The 10,332-nt window shown below is 37.0% G+C and overlaps 1 protein-coding gene across 2 annotated transcripts in view; it reads left to right on the top strand.

The window, feature by feature from the left end:
• LOC106880424 (alpha-N-acetylglucosaminidase) overlaps nt 1-10,332 on the top strand; it is an 80,737-nt gene that overhangs the window by 8,119 nt on the left and 62,286 nt on the right. For both annotated transcript variants that reach the window (XM_052970511.1, XM_052970512.1), the window contains exons 4-6: nt 2,384-2,545; nt 7,731-7,796; nt 10,175-10,238. In XM_052970511.1, coding sequence (XP_052826471.1) covers nt 2,384-2,545; nt 7,731-7,796; nt 10,175-10,238 — 292 coding nt within the window. The remainder of the gene's footprint in view (nt 1-2,383; nt 2,546-7,730; nt 7,797-10,174; nt 10,239-10,332) is intronic.

Below are 10,332 nucleotides of genomic sequence, written 5' to 3'. Positions count from 1 at the left end.
TTCTCTTGGAAGAGCCCTGCTTCTCACATGGACAACTGTATGTTGGCTGCTCAAGAGTGGGCAGCAACAAAAAACCTATTTGTATATGCTCCACAAGGAAAACAAGGAACATAGTTTACAATGTGGTATTATAATCACAACAGCAAGAAAGTATGTACATGATCACCTTCTTTTACGAAACTTCATTGACTTTCATATATTTATATTGATATACATATATATACGTGTGTTTGGGTGCGTGTGTGTATATACATCTCTATATATAAAGATGATGCGTAGTCTAGATGGCGTTTTTAGATTTCATTATTCTCTTTAACCCGGGCAACGCCGGGTATTTCTGCTAGTATTCTTTATAAAATTTATACTCGGCTCTATATATAAGGAGCACTTAATATTGAATTTATCCAACATGGAAAAACAATATTTAGGAATTTCATTGAAAGATATACCAATTCCATCTAATGACACTTACTTATTATTATTACTACAGAAAACAAATGACCTAATCAAAAGAATGAGATGGAAGGCATTCTTTTATGACAACAAAGAAAATAAGAAACACCAAAAGAATAATAATAATTACGGACTCAAATCCTATAAAAACCCTCCACAAAACCCACTATTAATTGATTTTGAAACCAAAATATTAGAACTGATAAAATCCATAAAATTTTCATCATTTCATTCTAAATATCAAACAATTCTAAATAAAATAACAAAAAATATTAAAAAATCACCTAATATACATGTATTCTCAGATAAAACTGGGAATTTATATTCTATTACTCCTACACAATACAATGATTTTATACATAATGGATTATGCAAATCTTATAAAATATCTAACCCATCACAATTAGATATACTAAACGATGAACATTCCATAATTATGCAAGAACTAGATATCAAAGACCGCACAGAAATATATACTCCAAACACTCCACACTTTAACCTAAAAGACCATAAACAAGATTTCAATATTAATCCTACCATTGACTAATTTGTCCTACTAAATCAGACCTCGGAAGAATAAGAAAGAACATTTTAGATAGAATCATACCTATAATAAAGAAAAAACTTAATTCTAATTTATGGTTCAATACAGGAGAAGTAATCTCTTGGTTTCATTTACTACCTAATAAGACTAGCCTATCATTTATACAATTTGATATTAACAATTATTATGCATCCATATTACCTATTATATTAAATAAAGCAATAATTTTAGCTAAAAACCTAACTGACATAGATGCTTTTTAATTTTTAGACTTTCATAATATTTATACTCAATTACGCATACATTTTTATATGCATTTATATACCCATGTATTTTTATGTACATTTATATTTTTTATATATATTTATATTTTGTACATCTTAAATTTTAATTTAATTATAATTCAAAATATTATTATTACATAGAACCATTTTGTTTGTTATCCATCCTGCATCCATTATTACTGTCTCTCCACCTACACTTTCATTGATCAATCCCCTCACTGAGCCACCAAATTATATCCCCTCTTTCACTAAATATGTCTCTCACTCTTATGCAATATGCTTGTTTCTCTCTTCCCTCACAGCACTCCTGCAATCTACCCAACCACATGTCATTTCCTTCTCATCATTGCTGTTCTGGTACTCTACACTGTCAGTCACCTCCTACTTCTCTCTTTTCTCCTATAACTTATTCATCATTAGTTATCCACAATTCCCTACATCTCCCTCTTCAGTCTTACCAATCTTTACAGTGGTCACTTACCCTCTTCACCCATTCACCATCTCTCCCTCCCCCTACTCTCTTGCAATGTCCCACAAACCTGCTCCTTCTGTCCCACTCATTTCTACCTACCCCATACGTTGACTCTTCATCACCACTATATTTATCTTTCCAATGCCACCCAGTCACTCCCCTCTTTTCTAAAATGTGAGTAAAGTTGTAACTCTTCTCTGTTCTGCTTTTGCTCTGGCTCCTTTCTTAATGCTTTGACTTCCCATATCCTTGCATAAAGCTACCCCTATCGGATTGTTGTCTTGTAAAAGCTGTGTGATAACCTCACTAGTGCTGGTAGCATGAAAAAGTTACCTAGTATTGCTGTAAAGTGGGCATTAAAAAGTTCATCTGTCTGTAAAAATATGCCAAAACAAAAATTGGAGCATGATGCCATCCTTGGGCCCATTGGATCCTATCAAACTGTCCAACCCAATTCAGTGTACAATATGAACATTAAATGATGAGGGTGATGATATATGTATTGCTGCAAATATAAACTTACCACGATTGAAATAGTAAATCATTTCTGAGACATGCATCTGTTTTGCTTTCTTTCAAACATATTAAATTTAATACTTAATATTTTGAAATTTTTCTTTTGACTTTAAGGTCTCGTATGGGGAATATCCAAGGTTGGGGTGGTCCACTGCCACAAACCTGGATCAATGACCAACTGGCTCTGCAACATCGCATTCTTGATCGTATGAGAAAGTTAGGCATGATCCCTATTTTGGCAGGGTTTGGAGGTCATATGCCAGCCAGCATCACTAAGTAAGTCCATATTTTCATCAGTTTCATTAACACTAATTTCCATGGATATAAAACAGAGGTACTTTCAAGCTAATGTGAGAACATCTATGTGGTTTAGTGATATGCTAGAAATAACCAGCAATTCTCCCTCAAATCACATCCTACTGGGAAAGTGATAGGTACATGCTTGGCTGTGTAGTTAAGATGCTTCTTAACAGTAGCTCTAAGAAATTTGAATCTTAACTTGTATTACAAAGAGAGAAAAGAGAGAATGCAACTCTCTAAATAATTGAACCCTTTAAACTAGCAACAAGCAATAAAAAACAGGAGATATGCATTTGCATGCATGCGTGTGCAACATGCAGACACATACATGCACACGCATGGTGCTGGTGTCACATACAAAGCACTGGTGCTCATGATACATTAAACGCAATGATGCTGATGCCACATAAAAATCATATCCAGTACATTCTGTGGAGTGGTTAGTATAAGAAAGGGTATCCAGCCATAGAAACCATGCCAGAACAGTCAATGGAGCCTGGTGCAACACCTGCCCTTACCAGCTCTGGTCAAATCGTCCAACCCATGCCAGCATGGAAAATGGACATTAAATGATGATGATGATGATAATGATGACACCGATAAACACACACACATATCGGGTTATCCCATATATATATCAGCTTTTTTAATACTTCTTTTATTTTTCAAAATTAAGATAAACAAAGTTCTTCTTTAATTTAAAATATCAGGTTGAGTAAAAAGTAAGCAACGTTTTGAACCATGAAGAATTTGTACTGGATTTTTTCAGAGTTTTGAATTTTTTAAAAACATTTCTTTGCAAAGACCTGTTGGGGCAACTGTACCAGTGGAGTGCTAAGAGCACCGTCTGAGTGTGATCATTGCCAGAGCAGCTGTCTGGCTTCTGTGCCAGTGGCACGTAAATAGCACCATTTGAGCATGATCATTACCTTCCTGGCACTTGTGCCAGTGGCACATGAAAAAACATTCAAGCGAGATCATTGCCAGTGCTGCTGGACTGGCTCCTGTGCAGGTGGCACATAAAATACACCATTTTGAGCATGGCCATTGCCAGTACCGCCTAACTGGCCTTTGTGCCGGTGGCACATAAAAGCACCCACTACACTCTCGGAGTGGTTGGCGTTAGGAAGGGCATCCAGCTGTAGAAACTCTGCCAAATCAGATTGGAGCCTGGTGTAGCCATCTGGTTAAACCAGTCCTCAGTCAAATCGTCCAACCCATGCTAGCATGGAAGGCAGATGTTAAACGATGATGATGATGATGATGATGATTTTTTTCAATTGTCTGATAATACAGACATAGACTTGCCCAAATGCATCAACAAATTAACATTGATGTTTTTTCACCATCTGAAATGGAACTGTCAAAGCGTGATACTCGAGCAGCTTTACTATTCAACTTCCAAAAAGGATGTACAGCAGCTGAAACTGCTTGTGATATCAATGATATGTTTGGTGAGGAAACGACCAGTGAGTGGTCAGCTCAAAAATAGTTTAAACAATTTCACAGTGGAGACCTGAGCCTTAAAGATTGTGAGCATAGTAGATGCCCATCTGTCATCGATGATGGTCAATTAAAAACTGTCACTGAGAAAGATCCACGTAAAACCACTTGAAGACTGGAAAAAGAATTTCAAGTTAGTCAGAAAACTGCCTGCAACCATTTGCATGCAATCAGAAAATCAAAAATGCTCGGCAGATGGTTACCACACAATTTGAATGAAAATCAGAAAATGCACAGATATGAAATTTGCTCATTGCTTCTTCTCCATAACCTGACCAATTCATAATACAGTTCTATATTTAAGAGAAGTACAGACTACTGACTCAACACTACAGAAAACTACCACACATGTATGGTCTTCCTAACATTCACAAGGATGGTATTCCATTAAGACCTATAATGAGCTGTAAAGGTTCAGCTTGTCATCCACTGAGCTGCTTCCTTGTGGATATTATCAGTCCATTAGCAGGAAAGTCAACATCATACATGAAAAATTCCACCCACTTCACAGAATTGATCAACGATACCCCCATTGAATCCAACCAGATGGTGAGTCTGGATGTGATAAATCTGTTCACCAAAGTCCCAACTGGTGAAGCACTATTGGTGATTCAAGAAAAACTAGTGACAGACACCCATCTAAAAGAACGCACTAGTTTACCAATAAGAAACTTGATGGAAATGTTAACCTTCTGTGTAGAAACTACCTACTTCAGTATGGACCCCAATATATATCGACAAGAAGAGGGTTTAGGTATGGGTTTTCCATTATCACCAATATATACATGGAATACTTTGAGAATTTGGCTTTAGAATCAACATCACTAAAACCAACCCTATGGCTGCGATATGTTGATGACACCTTCATACTCTGGCCCCACCAAGAAGATGTCCAAGTGCTGTTAGATCATGTGAACTCAATGAAGCCATCCATACAGTTCACAATGGAAAAAGAAAAAGACAATCAACTAGCATTCCTGGACGTATTAATAACACGCACCAAGCATGGATTCAGGACATCCGTATACCGCAAGCCGACCTTCACTGGACGATACCTCAACTTCATCTCCCACCATCCATACAGTGTAAAGAGAGGGATTGCTTAGTGCCTAAAACACTGAGCAATGAATATAAGTAGCGATTGTGATACCCACCACGAAGAAATGATCTAGCTCAGTAACACTCTATTAAGCAACAACTACTCCAAAAGCATACTCTCCAATCCAATTAGGAAGAAAAGAGAGGATGAAACCGATAAACTGTCCACAGTCTGAATACCCTATATGAAAGGCCTCTCTCAAAAGATACAAAAGATATGTGGCCCATATGACATCAGGACTCAGGACAGTATTCAAAAGTAATACAACACTTCGCAAATATCTCCTTCGAGTAAAACTATCAATAGAAGAGAATATGACTAAGAACTGCGTGTACTCCATCCCATGCAGCTGTGGTAGGTGAAACATGTTGCCCCCTCAAAATAAGAGTAGAGGAACATCGCAAAGCTGTGACACGAGGAGATATTGATAAATTGGGTATAGCTGATCATGTATGGAAAAATGGAGACCACCTCCCTCTGTGGGATGAAGTTAAAATAATAGGCAGAGAACACCATTGGAAAATACGAAAACTAAAAGAAGCAGCTCATATGCTAGGACACAACAACCTTCTAAGCAGACCAAGTGCAGATATGAACAGCATATGGGAACCGGTATTAAGGAAGGATAGGAGAATATTTGATTTATAAGCCCTAAAATTCACTCCATAATTGCCCATGGGCATATGGCATAGTGGCTAAGAGCGCAGGCTACTAACCCCAAGATTCTGAGTTCGATTCCAGGCAGTGACCATAATAATAAAAATAATAATAATAATAACATCGAAAAATACCTTAGGAATGAGATCCTAGGTTTGAAATTTCCCCAAAACACCTGATGAAGGCTGGAGGGTATATCAGTCGAACCGTTGTGTTAACAAACAAGATGAGGACAAATATCCATCAAATGTAAATAATGTACATAATTCCTCATCTCTAAAATATAGAACTGTATTAAACTTGTACCTCATTGGCAAAAATGTGTTCATTGTAATGGTACTTAATTTGATGAATAAAATTTCTGCATTGTTGAAATATATTGTGATGAATTTCCTGTTTCAAAACATTGCTTACTTTTTACCCAGCCTGATATACTCTCCTTCATTTTCTATAATCTATCTGGTAGACTTGCAAGGACCCTCTTCCAAAATTCACTTGTTCATGATAAAAAATACTCCTCCAGTATTGTTCTGACCTTGTCTACAGAATTCATATTTTTTTTGTCCACATGGTTTTGAAGACTGCAGAAAAAATGATAATCAGGTGGGGCAATATCTGGTGAATATGGTGGGTGGGGCATCATTTCTTATTTAAACTGATCCAGCCTTTGGAATGTCACCCTTACTGTATGTGGCTGAGCATTATCCTGATGGAAGAACACCTTTTGTCTTGAAACCAAAGATGGTCGTTTTTTCTTCTAGTGCTGACTTAAGTTGCTCAAGCTGCTTGCAGTAGATCTCCTTTGTTATCATTTGGTTTGGGTTTAAAAGTTCACAGTGGACTAAACCTCTCAGATCCCACCAAACATAACAACACCTTATGTGAGTGAAGACCTTCTTTAGCCTGGGGTGCCAATGTTTCTCCTTTCTCTACCCACTGTCTTTGGTGCTTGACATTTCTATAGAGAACCCATTTCTTGTCACCAGTTACTATTCAGTCCAAAAAAGGTTAATTCACGAGATGTAACAGCAAAAAAGAACCCCCATTCACTCTCTGTGCGTGATTAAACTTGGAAAGTTTGTGAGGGACCCACTGACCCAATTTGCTGACTTTTCTGATGGCATGCAGGTGTCAATGAATGGCTGAATGACCAAATCCAATCTTCTCTGCAAGCTCCAGGGTTTGCAGAACATCCTCGTCAAGCTCTACAGATCTTCTGGGACGAGGCTCATTTTCTAGGCTGTAGTTGGAATTTCTGGAACCACTGTTGACACTGGCTTATGCTTATTGTCTAATCCCCATATACTGCATTAATATTCCTTGCACTTTCCATTGCATTGTTGCCTTTATTGAACTCGTAAAGCAAAATATACCAAATATACTCCTTTGTCACTTTCATTATAGCTTTGAAAAATTAACTGTTAAAATCGAACTACACTCTTCAAAACTTGCACTAAGAATAAGTACAAAGTAAAATTACTACCTGCTTTTATAGGAAGTTGATGCAGGTAGTTTATCCTGTCCCCTCCAACTTTTAGTTCATACAATTGAAAAAACTGCATTATTTATGAGATGACCCAATACATACATGTTTTTGTATATATGTATTAGATGGTTATTGACTCTACTGAGTTCATCTGCCTTTTAACAGGTTTTAATTTTCATCTTGCAGTTGGTTAAAAAATCCCCCTCCTCATGCAATGGGGTTGGTGCAGTTGCTTCTTTGGTTACTGAGGATCTGACTATGCAACTGGTTGTACTGGGTTACATCTTACCAGTAGTGCTCATGTGTAACTTGACATGTGAGTGTGTGTATGTGTGTATTGTTGCATGAGTGTGTCTGTATATGTATATATTATATTTTAGTAACTTCAATTGTAATTCTTTTTGTTTTATTTCTAGACTCTATCCTAATACAACAGTAACAAAATCACCAAACTGGAGTAGATTTAAACCACCTTATACTGGGTAAGAAGATGAAATGGGATTTCTTATATTTTTCTTTCTTAGTTCATTAAATTATTATAATTCAACAAGTTTTTATTATTTTCTATGGGGAAAAGTGAAAGTGGTTATGTCTGTCCCTTCTTTCACAAAATCTTTCTTTAACAACTTTTATGAAGTAGATTAGAGTGACATCCTGGAGCAGAAGTTATCTCATGTTTTGTAGGTACTTTAATATTTCCTATATTTTGTTGCAGACAGTTTACTACTTACTAAGGTGATGTGAAAGGAGGCAGATAGATTATAAAGGCTTGCAAGAGACATGTAATTGCTGACCAGCTAGGCATTGGTAGTTAGTGGAATCTGTGAAGGTTGCCAGGCAAAGAGAAAAGAGAGTAAGAGATGTGTTACATCTCTGACATCCCTGAGAGAATGCATATTGACTCTCTGATGGTGCTGAGTAAAAAAAAAGGGAAGAATTCTATTTAGTAATTTGTTTTTTAAAAATTCCATGATTAAAATGGATCAAAGTAACAAAGGATCTTTTATATGTTGTCTCGGTTGAACTGGACTTGACTCAAGAAGGTAAAGAAGATGATGGCTGAATCAGCTTTATAATATTTCGTTCTATTATATATGCTGGTGCAACGTCCCATCCAGACCTCAAGTGACATGGTGATGGAACAGTTTAGTAGTGGGCAGAGCCATTAGAATGTAACAGTGTAGATAAATAGTTGAATGGTCTCCCTTGCAAGAAAGATCATAGATTAACCTCCCTTTCTAAGTTTCTCAAAACATCATTATCACGAAACTTAATTCTTAATTATTCAAGAAGCTTGGCATTTCTTTCAGAAGTTTCTAGAATGTCTAGTGTTCTATTAATAAAAATAGCTTACTAATCCAGCTTTTTGCTTCTTAGTTGATTAGATTTGGAGCCATTCACGTTGTTGCTATGTCCATCTATTTCTCTATGCTTCATAGCAAATATGACTGACAGCCACCACTTTACTGTTGTTTTACATTTCCTATCTCTGCACTTTCTTGCATAAGATTACTTCGTTCAGCTAGCTACTACAATTTGATTCTATGTATTATCATCAAAAGAAGAATTAAATATATTTTTATGTAATAAATGTATAGACCTTGTATTCTTTCATCTCTGTTTGAACTCTTGTGATAACATAACACAGAGCCACATCAAACATATTGTACTATCTATATACAAGAGCAAAGAAATGGGTCTGGAAGGACTGGAAGAGTGGTGGTAGCAGGGAACTATATCAGGTATCTAGAAGGGAAGCTAGAAGACAGATTTATTTAGCTAGAGGAGAAGCAGATAGGAAGAAATTTGCCGATGTTCTGTGGCATGAAGTCCAGAGGTTTGAGGTGTTCCAGATTGTAAGACTGTGTGACTGAAAATTGTGATGTTATAGGAGAGAAGTGTGTTTGCATGGATGATAGTTCACTTGCAGTTAGTGATTCTGTAAAGAAAGAGGCTTAGAAGTGCTACCGTGAAAGGCTGCAGTAGCTTGGTAGATAAAGCAATTAAGGATATGAAGACAGGGAAAGCTGCTGCCCCATCAGGCAACACTGCTGAGATCCTTAAAATATCTAGTGGAATAGGATATGGCCTAGTTACCTGTATAATTAATTAGGTTGTCCACAAGGGAGTTATACCTAAGGATTGGTGTAGTACCATTATAGTCAACAGCTACAAAGGTAAAGACAGAAATAATTACAGAGGTATCAAATTGTTGGACCAGGTGAAGGAAGTTACAGTGGGGGGTCATAGCTGAACTAATTAGGAAGGGAGATAGCCTAGTTGAAATGCAGTTTGGTTTTGTGCCAAGGAGAAGCACTACTGGTGCTATCTTCCTAGTAAGGCAACTGCAGGAGAAGAATTTTGCCAAAAATAAACTTCAGTACTTGGCTTTTGTTGATATGGAGAAAGCCTTTGACAGGGTTCCCTGCTCCCTTATCTAGTGGTCAATGTGGAAGCTAGGGATAGATCAGTGTTTGGTTAGAGCCAAGTGAAATCGTAGCCAGTGCCAATGACACATAAAAGGCATCTATGCCAGTGACATATAAAAGGCACTTGTGTTGGTGATACATAAAAGGCACTGTGCCACTGAGCCATAAAAGCCACTTGTGCCAGTGACACATGAAAGACACCCAATACATTCTGTAAAGTGGTTGGCATTAGGAAGGGTATCCAGCTGTAGAAACTGTGCCAAAACAGATGACTAGAGCCTTGGTGCAGCTCCCCAGCTTACCAGCTCCAGTGAAGCCATCTAGCCCATGCCAGCATGGAGAACAGATGTTAAATGATGATGATGATGATGATGATGATGATGATGATATGGTTTTACACTTACTTATGCATTTTTCTAATTATTTTCCAGTATTTACATCATAGACTTCCAAGACCCCATGTTTAATACAATTGGGAAGATGTTAATTGAAGAGGTAAAGTTAATTTTGCAAATTAAAACGTTATACATTTGTCTGATTTTATGGAAGTAACAGTTAATCTTTCCCTATTACTATGTCTGTCTGTCTG

Source organism: Octopus bimaculoides, chromosome 9, assembly GCF_001194135.2.
Source record: "Octopus bimaculoides isolate UCB-OBI-ISO-001 chromosome 9, ASM119413v2, whole genome shotgun sequence".
Lineage (NCBI taxonomy): Eukaryota > Metazoa > Mollusca > Cephalopoda > Octopoda > Octopodidae > Octopus > Octopus bimaculoides.
The sequence above is the reverse complement of the archived record's forward strand: the minus strand, read 5'-3'. Positions and strand labels throughout refer to the sequence as shown.